The sequence below is a fragment of the Saccostrea cucullata genome, unplaced genomic scaffold (assembly GCF_032062105.1).
Source record: "Saccostrea cucullata isolate Sc308-1 unplaced genomic scaffold, CSIRO_AGI_Scuc_v1 ctg144, whole genome shotgun sequence".
Taxonomy (NCBI): domain Eukaryota; kingdom Metazoa; phylum Mollusca; class Bivalvia; order Ostreida; family Ostreidae; genus Saccostrea; species Saccostrea cuccullata.
Window position 1 is genome coordinate 191,185 of NW_026930936.1, and position 17,419 is coordinate 208,603.

The 17,419-nt window shown below is 31.7% G+C and overlaps 1 protein-coding gene across 1 annotated transcript; it reads left to right on the plus strand.

The window, feature by feature from the left end:
- The first annotated feature begins 23 nt into the window (after positions 1–23).
- LOC134230650 (synembryn-A-like) lies at positions 24–16,005 on the plus strand. The gene is made up of 15 exons (XM_062712484.1): positions 24–174; positions 516–563; positions 3,023–3,242; positions 3,461–3,530; positions 5,916–5,991; positions 6,114–6,166; positions 7,158–7,215; positions 9,332–9,426; positions 10,985–11,159; positions 11,528–11,626; positions 11,847–11,911; positions 12,214–12,293; positions 12,468–12,618; positions 13,720–13,839; positions 14,242–16,005. Exons 1-15 carry the CDS (start codon positions 94–96, stop codon positions 14,351–14,353), a joined length of 1,503 nt encoding a protein of 500 aa, XP_062568468.1. The 5' UTR covers positions 24–93; the 3' UTR covers positions 14,354–16,005.
- Positions 16,006–17,419: the final 1,414 nt, after the last annotated feature.

Here is a 17,419-nt window from a genome sequence, read left to right on the forward strand (position 1 = left end):
CGTTTGATTGATGAAGCGTTTTGATGATGCCATCACTTTCCGTGCTTTCGAGATGATGATTCCAGAAAAATAAATACATATTTTGAGGATAAAATGCAGGAGGCACACGTTTCTGTGTTGCAAAACGGCAGTGAGCAGGAGGCATGCAACGTTTTAAATGATTTTACAACCAGGGTATTCCTTTTAGATTTAAATTTTAATGTTTATAGTTTTTAGGCAGTGTGCATAAATTAATTTTCTAGATTCATTGTGAGTAAGTTGCTGAAAAAATAAATTTTCATATACTTTTGTTTGTCATAGAAAGGGGATTCCATGATATTGAACAAGAACTACATTTACAACTTACCAATTAATATTATCTGAATTTTCTGTCAATATCCGAGAAAGAAAATTCTTTTACTATGGTAAATATGCACTTTACCACAATCAGTCATTGTAAGTATTTAATGATCCTCTAATGGTGAGCATAAAGTTTACTTATGTATGTTAAAGAAAAACTGTTTTCTTTGTTTCAGAATGCCCAGGTCTTCAGTTTTCCTGATCTTTCCCCAGACTTGAAAACGGTAATACTCAGTAATATCATCTACAGTCAGTGTTACAGTGTATAACAAGTCGTGTTGTTACTGAACATATAGTTTTCTAAGTTTACACCCTTTTCATGGGCAAGGAAATCTGCTTACATATGTCACCAATATTATATTTACATAAGAAACTACATCAAAGATTGGTGGGTACTACTAAACAGAGTACGATAGAGTACTTCAGAGTACGCTAAAAAAATTGTGTATTTTAATATAATTAGACTGTTTATTTATGTATATACAACTTGATTAAATAGTATTATAAAATAATTTTGCGGCATTTGTCCCAAATATTTGTATATTTAGCGATATTTTGACAAGAGTGCAACATTCATGATTCAATGCATTAAAGGTTATTAACACGCCGATCTCGATTACTGTTTTGTTTCAGACTTATTAATTTCAGCTAAATTTTATTTATCAAAAATTAAATAAACTGCATTACGTAAAATTTAATATTTTTCACATTAACAATAAAACATTTGAAGTTAAATTACATCGGGATGGGGATCAAACGATAGACCGTAACCTGAAATCAAAATTTAAACACCTCTAAAATAAGGAACACATTAGGGCTGTGTATTGAGCAAAAAAATTCGATACGATACGATACAATATTTTTTAAAACGATATGCAATATATTGGATTCTAAAGCAAGTCCATCAAAAAAGGCCTAATTAATCATTAAATGCATGGATTTCATAAAAAAAATTAGTGTTTTATTACCCATTTCAAAGTTCTTATCCCATAGTCAGTAAATAAAACACATCAAATGGAAACTTCTAATGACTGTAAAATTAACATGTTAAAATAATATTGTTATGTATTTTATTATAACTATATATAAAAACTGTGTTATTTCTTTTATAAATCTATAATCATTGATCGTAAGACCCTATTGATTAAAAAAGGTGAAATATAATCTTTGCTGATTATAATTTCCACCTTTTTAGCAGAATTAGAAGAAAAACTGCTTGTCCTATACGTATTGGAAGTAATTTTTCGATACGATATTTTTCTTGAATATCGATACATATCGATATATCGATATATTGATACAGCCCTAGAACACATACACATTTTATTTAAGATATATGTTTATTCTGTTAAACTAATGTAGAAAAACATATAAAAAGCAGTCAAATTGCATTAAATTATAAAATTTTACTAGCGTACTCTAAAGTACTCTATCGTATTAGCGTACTCTGTTTAGTAGGACGGAAGATTGGTTAAGCAAGATTGAATTTAATATTTCCGGTAGTTTGATCATATGTGAAAAAGTGTCATGCGTGTATTTGTAACAGCCAAATCAAATGAAATATTTGGTTGATAAGTAGATATTTTTAATCATTTTCAAAATTTTGTTACAATATACTGTTCATTCATCATTTCTTTTTGAACAGTTTTCTTGAGTATGATCGAGCCAGCCCCTGAAATAGATTGGTTGATCTACATGTACATGATCAGCGATCTACAAATATTTGCATGTAATGATAGAGTAGCCTAGGACACATACTGCAGCTGTTCATTAGTTTTCTTATCAATAATCTTGACCAAAACCACAAAAGATATGAAATCATAATGTGAGAGGTATTCTCATATTGATTAATAGCAAGATTTCTATTGATCCGTTGATCTTGTATGGGGTATTTTCATTGTGTATGAAATTCAATGCCCATTCTGGAGAATGTACATATGTAAAGTAGCTGATGTGGAATGATATTGTTTTAAGATGTTATGTACAATGTTCCTAATATTTACCTAAGTAACAAGATTGTACCATGAAGATGAACCTTGATGATTTTTATGCCCCCATTCAAAGAAGGGAGGGCGTATTGCTTTGCTGCTGTCTGTCGTTCTGTCGGTCCATTTAGTTTCCGTTCATTTTCTTCACAACCGTTGCACATACTGAAATAAAATTTGGTATACAGGTATATCAGATGAATATCTAGGTCAAGTTCTGTTTTGGGTACGATCGCACCATAATTGACAGAGTTATGCCCCTTGGACTTAGAAACATTCTAATTATTTGCAGTTTCCGTTCATTTTCTTTGGAGTGTTTGCACATATTAAAATGGAATTTAGTATACAGATTAGTCAGATAAATATCTAGGTCAAGTTCTGTTTGGGTACGATAGCACCATAATTGACAGAGTTATGCCCCTTGGACTTAGAAAAATTACAATTATTTGCAGTTTCCGTTCATTTTCTTTAGAGAGGTTGCACATATTGAAATGGAATTTAGTATACAGATTAGTCAGATGAATATCTAGGTCAAGTTCTGTTTTGGTTATGATCGCACCATTTTTGACAGAGTTATGCCCTTTTGGACTTAGAAAAATTCCATTTTGTGGGGGAGAAGGGCATAAGTGTTTTACAAACATCTCTTGTATGTATAAAGCCTTTTCCATTGAAAGCAATGTTTCTCTTTAATTTTGAAGAAAATTGTTGAAGCCCTGATCCACCGACTGAATGCTCCAGGCTCCTCCAAATGCCATGTTCTGTGTCTGAAGACCCTACGAATGTTCAGCCGGGAGAAAGACAAACTGGTCAACATGGTGTCCGAGCCCACTATCGCCACCATCATGAGAATGACTGGATTAAATCATTACGCCTCCAAGGAGGGAGACCTTGTAGAAATACAGAACGGGGATCCAGAGGGTAAATCACTGACACTAAGGGAGGGAAATATTGTTATCAAAACAGTACATTCTGTAGGTCTAGAAATGCATAGAAGTGAAGAGCAGTAACAAAAAGTTAATTTTCCTAATATTGTAAAAAATTTCAATAATTTGATTAATGATGGACATATTTACTATTGTACACAGTTATATTGTATGTATATGTGATGATCTGATAATTTCTTTTGTTTTGTTTAGTGATGTTGGAGGCTTTAAAGTGTCTATGCAATCTGGTCTTCAATAGCCAGCTAGCACAGAGAATCTGCAGGTTTGTACACTGTACACATATTACAAGTAAGCAGATTAAATTAAGCTGTGCTTCTTTGTGAATTGAGAAGTGACATGACTTTGAAACAAAAAAAGGATAAATAAATGTATGTTAGGAAGAAGATTTTACTTTGCAAATTGGCAAAATTTATTTTTTATAATTGTTAAATTGTAAGTATCAACAAAACATGGAACACAATTAAATGGCAATATAATAGATTTTTTTAATTCTTTTAAATATTTAAAGAAAATTCTTATTTAAAGTATATTGTTAATTTAACAAATTATCAAGTACACATATACGGCACACGCAAAACAAAATGAGGTTGGGTCTGATACCAATAAATTTTGTATGCAGACTTTCACATCCCACCCTTAGTTTAATCTACAAATACAACTGTTTTCATAACAGATTTCCACCTTCCTCAAATTGAATTTTGTAAAGTTAAAATAAAAGAGGTCATATTTACAAAATCTATAAAATTTTATACATAAGATATCCTAACAAAAAAACCTAGGCCATGACCTTTTAAATTTAACATTTTCTTAGCCTAAACATTCTCTGTTGACTCTCTTTTATTTTTTTTTTTCAAATCAAAATCACACACAGTTGGAGATTGTTAACACTTGAACAAGTGTCATTTTCCATGTCTATTTTTATTCTTAGTCTAAAAAAATCTTAAAAACCTTGCTCATGCCAGTGATGGTACTAGATCATCTATTATTTTTTTCTCTGCCTTCTCTATACTGACAAGTAATCTTTTCCTTACATATATTTAAACTGCTTTTATTGACATTTTTTCAAATTTACATGGCTCCTTTGCTATAAATTTAAGACTTTTAATACAGATATATATTAAACTTCACCCAAAAGAATAAAAATACATGAAAATGCAAATCTAAACCCAAAATTAAAATAAAAAATTAGAGAATGCGGGCATGATGTATTTTAATTTTACCTTTTGCCTTATGAAGAAGATTTTACTTTGTAAATTGGCAAAATTGTCATGATTTATACAGCTAAAGATAAGGAACCAAAAATTAAACAGATAATTCCCTCTTGTTCTTATTTCAAAGTATATGTGTACTTGATACATGAATCAATATTGTGTCTCCACTCATAGTTCACATCCCACTTCGGTTAATCAGAAATACAACCATAACAGTTGACCTTTGACTTTGAAGTTTATAAAGTTAAAATGAAAAGAATTATTATCCACATCAAATTTTATACATCTGTATCTTAACAAATGAAGTTGACCATGACCTTTGAAATTGACCTATACCTTAACCTCTGTTGACTCTTTCTTCTTCCTTTATACTACACAACTAACTCAGAATTAGCATACCACCACTGAAGTTTGCCTTGATATTAGAAGTCATTGTTGACCAATACACATCATCTCTGTTGTGTATAACCCCCAAAAACTTCATTCTAAGGACAACTTCCTTTTACTGACATTTTCAAATTTAATTGATGTATAATTTAAGATACAATATATATTAATTCAGAGGATGAAATCTTAAAATGACATCTAAACCTTAGTATTAGAGAATGCCATGATGTATTTTATATCTGATCTTGACCGAACATGAATATATGTTAAAGAAATATAATTACGTTTAAATCAAAAAAAAAGAAAAATAAGATGACAAACAATGGTTTCATATTTTAACAAATTTTTATTGATTTCTATCAAGGCCAAAGGTGCGTTATGAGCTTCATGGTTTTACCTATCTGATGGAGGTGGTGGATTTATAATAGAAGGATTGAAGTTGTGCACATCGGTTTTTGTTTTTCGATTTCTCTATTCAAAATGGCGCTATATAGGGGTCAAAAATTAGAACGAGGTGGACCAAAAATTATTCATATTTTGCTTCTTATCTTCTAAACTAAAAATATTTTGTTAAAATATATAGAACATAATTTGTGCAGAATTAGAAGTAACATGGATGAAGTGAAAAAAGGGCTGTTTGTTAAATTAAGGGAAGGTTGAGGGGCCAAATAAATATCGTGGACAAAGAGAATTTGTTATACATCAAAAAGAAGCAAAGTTGTTGAAAAAATTTTCTAATGGAGTAAATGTTTATTCATCATTCCTGCCAAACCAAATGTTTTTGATAATATATATTCAAAAACAAAGTTTTTGGGCAATTATGTGAATGAGCTTAAAAATTAATTTTTCGTGCGTCGTCGTCACTTCCGGCGCACGGTAAAAAAATAGCTTATTTTTATAATTAGCATAGAAGAGGATTCAAAGCATTTTTGGGCGTTCTTTTAATTTTTGTTAATAAAAGTTTTCAATCAAACATAAGATTAGTTGCTTTGCAAAATTATCCTAATTCCTTTTGCTTCATAAATAATATTCACGAATATTTTTTTTAGTAAAAATGGTTGTGTTGAGGGGATAATTCAAAGACTGAAAACATACAAAGATCCAGCACTACCACATGAAATTAAGGTTGGTACCATGTTTGCTCAAAAATATCTTAGTCATGCAAAGAAAAAGTAACTTTTTTTAATCTAATCTAAGTTTTGTGTTAACTGATGCAGTATTAATTGATTTCCCCCTTTTACTTTCAGTTCTTTGATATGAGACTACTTTCACTATTGACAGCCTTATGTGAAGAGACAAGGTAAATAAATATATAATGATATTTATAATTTATATGACATGGGACTGAAGAAAATAGAAAAATATCACTCTCTGAAAGATTTTTAGTATATAAATGAATTGTTTAATGTTTTCTTAGGGCTGTATCAATATATCGATATATATTGATATTCAAGAAATATCGATACATAAACTTAAATATGGACAGACTGTCATTTGTAATAGCAAAGGACACTGTCACTGTCGACCGTCGATGTGAGATTCTCTTTTAGTTGAATGATGGTGAGAATACTGTCTGTAACTTGCTAATAAATATTCAGAAGATCGCATGAGTGTGCCACATTGGTTTCTTAACTGGTTATAGATACTCACATATGTAAATCAATAAAATTTCTAAATTTAAGTTGGGCTTATCCAACTTTAAGTTTAGCAAAGATGAAATGTGACGCTGTTTTAGACACTTTGATTGTTATCATCCGTGCGCCGTAGGGCGATACAAAGTACATATATATAAAATATCACGATTTGTTTACCTATGCATATATCTATTTGAAATTTGCTATGTATATTCATAATTTATCTGCTAAAAAGTGGTGAAAATTTCAGAACGCAGTGATGATTATTTTTCAAACTAGACAACTTGTCCACGATTTTACGGGACAACCCTCATAAATGATTTCTTTTGTAAAAAAAAGGCAACACTTTGGAAAATCCTTGCAGTGCATATTTAATTAAAATTGAAAATAGTTTTTTCTTTAATTGATATACATTTATCGGATTAATACCGGTAAATTTTAGCAATTAGCACTCATTGTTGCCAACTCACCCGATTTCGTCGGGTCACACCCGATTTTTCAACCCATAACCCGATTATTTTTTATGACCCGGCGGGTCATGCTTATGTGGAAGCATTCTTATAGTGTAGATTCTAAATTGTTCAAAATCCCCCAGGGGAAGGGCGGGGCCACAATTTCAAAGTTTTACATAGAATTATATGCACTTTTAACTTCCAGTTACAACCCAAGCTTAGATCTACATAAACAGGGTGTGTTCCCGTTTTGCACACATTTGGTAATTAGTATAGAACAACAGGTTGAAGTGTGTTTTGATAGCAATTATAGTCTGATTTCTGGTTTGGATTTACCTGTGAATACCTGATTTAGCTTAATGTATTCTTAAGAGGTTTAATACAATTTTATAAGCATTTTGTTAAAATTCTATATATATTTATGGGAAAATATTTGATTTAATTGAATAAATTATTAATATTTGTTTCATATTATTTATTATTAAGTCCAATTTCTTAACAACAAGAATATGTACTTTTCAATCTTGCTATAATTCTAAAAAGATGAATCACCAAAGATTATAACATTTAATAAAGAAAATAGTCAATAAAAATTAATTTGAAAAGATAACAAAGTTTTATAATTATCACAATATAATCAAATACATTTACTTTGTAATTCTCTTGATTTTTTTCATTAAAAGTTTAATTTGAAATATTTGTAATGCTAAGTATACAATAACTATAAAATTAATTAAACACTTAATTGTTATGAAATTCCCATTTTTCACACATTTTTTAATAGGGGTGAAACAATATATCGCATATCACTTTAAAAAATATTGTATCGTATCGTATCGAAATTTTTGGCTCAATACACATCCCTACTGTGAGTATGTGTTTCGGTACGATACATTTTGATAGAGGAAAACAAATTACATTAAACAAAAAAAAAAGAAAAATGTTATTTTATTTTAACAAATTTTTATTGAATTTAGTCAAATAATTTATGTGCAAATTGGACAGAAGAAATCAATTTTATTAATTTGACTGTTAAAAATTATTTTTCAAACTTTAAGTCCTCAAAAATTTACGTTTTTGAACTAATTATATGGAGGAGCATGTTTATACCTTGTGTCAAACTCGATGGAATGACGATCCCGACCGAAAAACGAACCGAACCGAAAATAGAGATTTTATACCGTGTGTCGAACCGAGAAAAAATACCGCGGTGAACCGATACCGCGGTGAACCGTTTCACTCCTATTTTTTAATTACCTGTAATTAAATGTATGCAAAACGGGAACAAACCGTAAACAATGCCAGTGGATTAATTATCAGTGCAGGTGTAAACAATTAACTGGGTGTTGTTTTGACAAATCAATGATTGAAGTCAATTAAAATGGCTTCCGATAGAACTAGATCGTTATCAGGGCCAGCAGAAACAAATTGAACCAAACACATGTCTCTGATTGAACCAAAAAAAAGAGAAACAATATTTATGTACATATCAAGGAATCTTGGAAAAAAAAACTTTCATTCTAGATAAAATAAAGTGATCAAAGACAGTGTAGGCCTAACTTCACATTTAATATATACATATTGCAGTAGTTAATTAATTAAGAGAGAGGAAAAATAACTTCAAAACTAAAATTGGTATACTTTCAAATTTAGCAGAAAATGAAAAGGCTTTTTAAAAAAATGCACACTTACTTCAGGTCAATACTGAAATATAAAACCTTCAATTCTCTTTTTTAACATGTAAATTTAATCAAATTATGTATGATTTTTTTTGTCATTGTAAATTAAAGCCTTTTTCAATAAAAGAATTCTCAATACACAAATACTTTGTTTATATATAATTATGTATAAAATTTAATCATGGTAAATATGTCGTGAATGTCGTTACGCGTTATGACCAGATTTTTTACTTTCCAAATCTGGTCATGACCAGATTTTTACATGCTGGAGGTTGGCAAGTATGTTATCACTGTGTTTCAAGATGTGTACATGTATATGTAGGTTATGCCCTGGCCATTGGTGCCAGGGTTGGCATTCCAGTTAAAGTTTAGGGGGCAAGTCCATTTTCAAGTAATTAATATACAAATGCAAGTCTCCCACCTGAACCAAACTTGCTCAGATGATGCATCCAAGTATTCACAACATTAGACAGAGATGAATGGACTCTTTCAAGTAATAATAAACAGGAACCAAACTTGCATGAAGGATGCAGCTTGAGATGCACACAACCATGCAGATTAGCTTTGTATGCTGCATCTGACCTAAATTTCTAGATCATGGTTGAATTTGTGAAAATGGTTGGAGTAGGTCCATTTCCAGGCTCTGCCTTATTATTATACAACATGTATTTGCTATCAGCTGGAGAGTTTTATCTTCTAGGAGGAGGAGGCCCATTTTATGAGGTTGGTGTGCGTCCTGAAGGAGCTGCTGCTTTGTAAAACAAAATCCAAAGACCTGAAGGAGGAACTCCAGAGGTGATTGTTAGGGATTGTATATTATACTTTACAGTAAAGTTCTCTAATTATCTCATTTTTAGCTCACCTCAACAAAGTTGGGGGGAGCTTATGTGATACCCTCGGCGTTGGTGTCGGCGTCGGCGTCGGTGTCGGCGTCCCAGGTTAAGGTTAAGTTTTTTGGATCAGTTTTCTTTTTAGGTAGTTCTATGTCCTATATTGATTAGACATGCATGGAAGATGTTTTTAATGTGTTTCATTGTACCCGTCAAAGTTTCAGATGCTGCAATTTCAGCAAAGGAATGACCAGGTTAATGTTTTTGGTGCAGGTTAACATTTTTGGTGCAGTTTTTGGTGTATCATTTCCAAGTAACTATAAGCCCTATGTTGACCAAACTTACATGGATGGAGATGCATACTACCAGATTTGCTGAATCTGACCTACATTTTCCGGTTGAGTGAACAGGTTAAAGTTTTTGGTGCAGGTTTCATTTCCAAGTTTCTGTGAGACATATAATGACCAAACTTGCATGGATGGTACATCTTAGGATGCATTCTACTAGACTTGCTTCAGATGCTGAATCTGAACTACATTTTCCGGTTGAGTGAACAGGTTAAAGTTTTTGGTGCAGGTTTCATTTCCAAGTTACTATGAGACATATAATGACCAAACTTGCATGGATGGTACATCTTAGGATGCATATTAAGAATCTGACCTACATTTTCCGGTTGAGTGAACAGGTTAAAATTTTTGGTGCAGGTTTCATTTTACTTGAATTATACTAAACTGGATGGTACATTAGGATGCATATACCAGAGCTTGGAGAATCTGACCTACATTTTTTTATCAGGTTTTTATGGTGCAGGAGGAGCCCTATAATGACCAAACCATGGTAGGGTTTGAAGTGTATTTCCGGATTAGTGAAAAGGTTAGTTTTTTATACAGGTTTCATTTGTAACTTTGAGCTCTATGTTGAACAAACTTGCATGGATGATACATCTTGGATGCACACTAATGGACTTGCTTCAGATGCTGAATTCTGACATTTTCCAGATAATAGACCTCGTAAAAGTTATGGGTGCAGGTCTATCACCAAGAAACTATAAGGCTTATATAAACCAAAGTTGCACAAATGATGCATCAAGGGATGAAAACTTGCAATCTTGCTTCAGATGCTGGATTTTAATTACATTTTCATGATGAAGAACTAGTTTTAAGTTTTTATAGAGGTCTATTCCGAAGTATCAAAATTGCATAAATTTTGCATTTTTGGATGTACACTTTTTGTTGGTTTAATAATTGTGTGACTTGATTTGCCTTACTTAAAGACAACATTCGTTGAGGTGAGCTCTGTAATCTCTGATTACCTATGTTATTAGCGATGTACCCGGTAGTTTGAAGTATTATGCATGTAAGTATTATCTGTAACTTGGAATGAGAGACCTTTGGTACATGTACATGTAAGTTTCTATTTGGGGAAATTTTTATTCAATAACATTGTGATGTTAGAATTTATTTTATTATTTATGGTGAAGTCCTCTGTTTTGTGTTTATTAAAAACTGAGATTATTTACCCAGTATGACGGTTAATTTGCTGACTAATGTCCCACTGGACTGCTATGAGGAATTATTGACCCCGTTAAATGAGGACGATGATGATATCGGCCTGGAAAACAAAGAGGCCGAGTATGATGGGAAAAATATGGAGGCCATACTGGTACTTCTGGATTTCCTGTATCACAGACTAGATAAGGTAGGCTTAGTTGTTGTCCGATGTTCCCATGTGACTGATATTATTGTGTAAAGCAAGTTAAGGAAATGCTGTAAAATCAACAATCTAAATAAAATAAGAATTTTTAGATCCCTATTTTTGTAAACTTAGCAAGATTTTTGATAAAATTGTAAAAATTAATTTATTTACAAAAAAATGTAATTGGCATGATATGTACACATTATATCGTGTTGTCAGGATAAAACTTAGATTATATTTAAAGTAAATGGACAAGACAAGGATGCAGTGTATTAAACAATTGATACAATTTTTTACATCAAAGATTAACATGTTTGAATAAAGATGATGAAATGTAATGGCCTCTGAAGCTCTATTAATATTTTATATAGCCCTCTAAGATGACAAAGGACAGTTTGGCCCCGATATTGTGCAGTCTCTGTCAGATGTGTAAAGCCAATCGCACGATACGAAAGTTCTGTCGGCTAAAGGTAACAAAACTTAATGGTGTACAGAAAATGTTATAAAATGAAATACTGCTAAAATATGAATCTTACTTGAATAAGGAAATGTATCAAAAATTGATTCCTTTATTCATGTACGAACTTCTGTCTTTTAATGCAAGCAGTTTAAAGTGGATTGCATGTCTTTTGACTATACATGCATGTTTAATGCACTAGGTAGTTATACAGTATGTGGATTTTTTGGCAGGTACTACCCCCTTTAAAAGAAGATGTGAAAAGATTGCCTGAAGAGGGAAAGACATTAAGAAACAAGTAAGTTTTACAAATATGGGGATTATTCACTGTGTAAGAAAATTCTGACAATAAAATTATGTTTTATACCAAGGGACAGTTTTTTGTGTAGAGAACACTATAATACATGTATTAAAAGTTTGTTACAAGTACAGTAACTTCAATTTCACGATAAAGTATACATGTACTTATCAAATAAATTTTATACTCTTAATCATCTGCACTGAAGATCTATCATTTTAGTAGCTGTCTTATTCTTATTTTGGAGCTGTTGAACCAAGGCACAGATACTTTTTACAAACAAGTCAATGTTTATATTTCAGATTGTGTAAAATTCTGACATCTGCCTCAGAAATAAAAGATATGGTGGCAGAATTCTTATTTATACTATGTAAAGAGAGTGGTAAGATTCAGTTTATAAATTTCATTTATTCTTGAGACCTTCATTTAAAAGTTTAATTGTGGTAGGGGGGGCTTGATGGAAGTAGATTTCTGTTACAATTCTGAATCATCTTACCAACTGATACACAGTATGTGATGTTTAATTTGTTTATTGAACTCTTTTGGCTGATTTCAGTGGCGAGAATGGTGAAGTACACGGGTTATGGTAATGCCGCTGGTTTGCTGGCGAACCGTGGTATGCTGATGGGTGGTAGGAAATGTGACGGAGATTACAGTAGTGGTTCAGAGGAATCGGACACGGAGGAGTACGCCAGATTACGAGATCAGTACGTCATTGTTTATACTCGTATTTATATGTAGGAGTACACCAGATTACGAGATCAGTACGTCATTGTGTATACTGGTATTTATATGTAGGAGTACGCCAGACTATGAGATCAGTATGTCATTGTGTATACTCGTATTTATATGTAGTCATATGTACACCAGATTACGAGATCAGTACGTCATTGTGTGTATTTACATGTATATGTATACTGGTATTTATATGTCATTGTGTATAGTACGCCAGACTATGAGATCAGTATGTCATTGTGTATACTCGTATTTATATGAAGAAGTACGTCAGATTACGAGATCAGTACGTCATTGTGTATACTGGTATTTATTTGTAGAAGTACGCCAGATTACGAGATCAGTATGTCATTGTGTATACTCGTATATATATATGTTGGAGTACGCCAGATTACGAGATCAGTACATCATTGTGTATACTCGTATTTATTTGTAGAAGTACGCCAGATTACGAGATCAGTATGTCATTGTGTATACTCGTATATATATATATGTAGGAGTATGCCAGATTACGAGATCAGTACGTCATTGTGTATACTCGTATTTATATGTAGGAGTACACCGCATTACGAGAACAGTACGTCATTGTGTATACTCGTATTTATATGTAGGAGTACACCGGATTACGAGATCAGTACGTCATTGTGTATACTCGTATTTATATGTAGGAGTACACCGGATTACGAGATCAGTACGTCATTGTGTATACTCGTATTCATTGGGGGGAGTGGATAAATTCCTGTAACTTAACATGAACTGCCATGATTATGGTCAGGTCATGTAGTTTTTATTAAAACTTGTACAGTGATACATGTTGATGGGACTTTTTAACTAATCTCATTTTCTGACCTTTAGGTTCCTTTATATTATAATCTTAATCCTGCTACTCCGTAAATTAGATTCTGCTTGATCTACTGGTATAATAATGAATTGTATATTGTAATTTTTTTAGCAGAGTAAATCTAATATTAAATGTCATTTAAATATCTCAGCAAAATCACCCCAAAAGAATAACAAAATGAAAAAAAAATTCAATGTATACTGTAGTTTTGAGTTGAGAATTTTTTTTTCAGGGTAAATCCAATAACTGGTAGATGGGAAGAAGACAAGGTGAACCCCATGGAAGAAATGTCTGAAGAACAAAAGGAGTATGAGGCCATGAGACTTGTTAATGATTTAGACAAACTACAAAGGTAAACAGCAGAGTTACATATGCTCCATACAAAGCAGTGATTGAAATAAACATGCGCTGACCTCAATAGACACACAAATTTTGTCACGGGCGAACAGATTTGCATGTATTGACGCCTGGCTTGAAGTGTAAAAATTTTTCTATAAATTAAAATTAAGGATGCTTGATAAAACTCTCTCAAATCAACTAATATTACTGGTTGCAAAGTGTAACAAGCAAACAGGTAGAATTCATCATGCAGCCTGTAGGTCCTGGATCGAATATATAGTGAACAGGCCCAATTCACATTATTGCTATAACAAACTTATCAAAGACAATTATTTTTTTGGGCTAGTGTATAAAATTGCAAAATCATATTAACTTTGCTCTACTTGTATGTATTTTTTTTTTGCTCCATGGTTAGGCAAGGAATCATTCAACCGTGTCGGGTAGGGGATGATGGGAAACCAGAGCCTGTAGAACACATACTACAGCTGACAGAAAACATAAAACTGAAAAAGGAGGACAAAAACTGATTCAGAAGGGGTGGATCTGACATTGTCAACAGTGTATATGTGTTTGTGATCCAAGTGTTGTGTCTCATTCTTAGGTGGATCTAAGCATTGTGATGATATTGGAATGTTTGATTGCAAAAGAAAGACTATATGCATAGTGAATATTAATATGTGTAACCATACTTCATAATAATATAGTTTATAGAAGAGTCATGTATAATATCAAAGAGTGCTATATCTAAATGTTTCTTTTAGGTACATACGAGATACATGTACAAGTAATGCTAGTTTCTTGGAAGCATGCTTTAAGCCAGTGTAGATGTTTGTTGGTGTAGCAGTGAATCTTTCAGTATCTTTATTTCCCGTTTTGTAGTTCTGTGAATATTTCTTCAAATAAAAATACATGTTATGTTCATGATCTGTTATCAACCAAGAAACCAAGAAGTCTAAAAGAGCTTTAAAACTAAAAAGTTGGGGATGATACTTAATACAAGGTTAGCCTCTTTGTAATTGTGGTGCCACATCAAAACGATGTTAAGGGAAAAATATAACTTTAGTTATTTTGTTAGGATTGGGGATCATTATTAGGCAAATGTTTGACTGGTATTCAGTTTTTGTTGATCACACAAATAAAAAAAATACATTTGTATGATAGAAAAATTGTTTTTGTTTGAAACAAATGCTTTTTGATTTGCTCATTGTAAGCTTATAGTAATCCATTTAAAACAAAATTTGGTGATTACTGTTAACACATTTTGTTTTTGGTTTGGACCTTAAAAAGAATTAAGAAGATGGGGGATAAGGCGGGCAGAATGCCTATAGCGTCGGATATTAAGAAATCACATCTGATGTGTAAATTGAGTATTTGAATTTACCTCTCATTGAAATTTATGAAATTATGAGAAAAAAAAATTCTGAGAGAAAATAAGTCTCTTAAAAAAATTTCATTTATAAAAATATTAGATGGTATATGTGGGATTCAAACCCCAGCAATAAAATACCTTAGTATCATACTGAGACTAATGCGCTAACCACTATGCTACGTAGCTTATGATGATTAGGGGCATTTAAATCAAGTTTGTGATATGATCCTTGACTTAATGGCCTTGAAGTATTTCTCGGAAAGATGTGTATGTTTTGTCATAAAAGTGTACTTTTAAGGTATAGTGGGTCCTCGCTCCATTTTTTTGTAAACCAAAAAATATTTATCGCAAACTTTTAAGATGATCTTTCAAAAAAATGGAGTGAAGACCCACTCATATTCAAAAATTTTGACAAAGTATGAAAAAAATGATCATTTTTGTTCTTTTAAGTCTTTGTATACTTTTTCATAGGCAAATATTTTCAGTCTTTGTGAGATTTTTGTAAATTATAGAGATTTTACATTAAGTATACTTTAATATTAGATGAAAGATGAAATATGAAATAAAATTAGGATATTATTGTAGAAATTTATCTGAATATTATTGAGTAGTTGTGCATCCTTTTCTTTTTGAAAAACTGTACACGTAAGCAGTCTCTGCTATGGTAATTATTTAGTAAAACTCTTTGCAGTCCCATTTACTGGTATAGACTTATTCCCCTGTTTTTTGAAATATTTGAATTGGTGGGTTATTTTTTAACTATGAAAATTTATAGGATATAGTAAGAAAATACTACAAACCTCACTTAAACTAGTTGTCATGATTTCCTTATTTTGTGTCTACAAGATCAAAGATCTTGGCATGCTGTGTTTTGCTTTCATCCTTGCAAAAGCTATCTCACCTCAGCATATCTTTTTTTATAGATAGCACTCAACATATTTTGTTTATAACCAGATCTGGATGAATTTTTAAAATCTCAGCATTTCTTTCAGTTATGCAGGTTTATTTCTAGGTAGTGCTTTTATTCTAGATTGTAGCGGCATCTATATTTATCATCATAACATACAGCTGTGCTGATATTTAGGTTGTGCAATATGATCTGCACATGTATATAGGAATGTTATAGTGTATTGCATCATGATGCTAAGAATTATAATTTATTTATTATATTTTGACACTAAATTTGGTCGGTGTGTGTCTATTTCATTGTATTTTCGTTTGAATGTTCAGAAACTTGCCATGAAGCATTATGATTATTGAGAATATCCTATCAATATTTGAAATACTGTATACGCTAAGACAGCAATGAAAATGTTGTATTAACAGTAGTCTTGAAAGATTTTCACCTCTTAAATACATGTAACTGCAGGATCAGAGTCAGAACTGTTCAAACTTTTTTAGGAAAGGTAAAATTAAACTTAATTCAGATAAAATAATTGATTTTTCTTTTTTTGTCAATGAGTGCTTATTAAGATTCAGAGTGGATAGTCAAATTAATATTGAGATAGAAACTTTGTGCATTTATTTTTGTGGCAATACCTACAATGTAGTAGGTAAAACAAAAGCAGACCACCCATTCATCATAATCAAATAATGAATAAACAATCTAGGGTTACATGTACATGTACCACCCTTTCCTGTAGTTACTAATCATCATTGTACTCCATTTTTTCTGTATATTGCTCTGTAAATGACAGATGAAAACTAAATATAATTATTTCTCCTTTAGCTTGTTGTGTTCCAGTTATTTATTTGTCATGAACTGTTATGTGTTATAACGTAAAGAAATCATGTTTAACCTTTGACCCCACACGGGTACTGTGGGTATCAAACATATCCCATTCTTCCTGTGCAATATTATGTATAAATGCATTTTATTTTTGTTAATGTATCTATGAGGGTAATGTATGCATCATCATTTTCATGAATAAAATACTTTAAGTCTACAATATTAATTGTACTTCATTAATTAGGGAACAGATACATAGATACATGTAAGATGCATACTCTGATAACTCTTCCATCATCTTGACAATGTTCTGTGTATTGGCTTGATTAGCACCCAGTCAATATAGAATTATCCCAAAATTCCCAGTCATAGGAATAATTAAAGTTTTGACTTATGGCATGTAGAGAGTGCAAACTTTATCTTTTTGTATGCTTTAAGATGAAGAATGATGGTTGATATGACATAAAATCTGTGCTATAACTTCAACCCCAAACA

Coding starts and splice junctions, on each gene's coding strand:
- LOC134230650 (XM_062712484.1), top strand. CDS start 94: ATGCAGGAGGCACACGTTTCTGTGTTGCAAAACGGCAGTGAGCAGGAG. Junction 12,294..12,467: donor TATACTATGTAAAGAGAGTG/GTAAGATTCAGT, acceptor GGCTGATTTCAG/TGGCGAGAATGGTGAAGTAC. Junction 13,840..14,241: donor GATTTAGACAAACTACAAAG/GTAAACAGCAGA, acceptor CTCCATGGTTAG/GCAAGGAATCATTCAACCGT.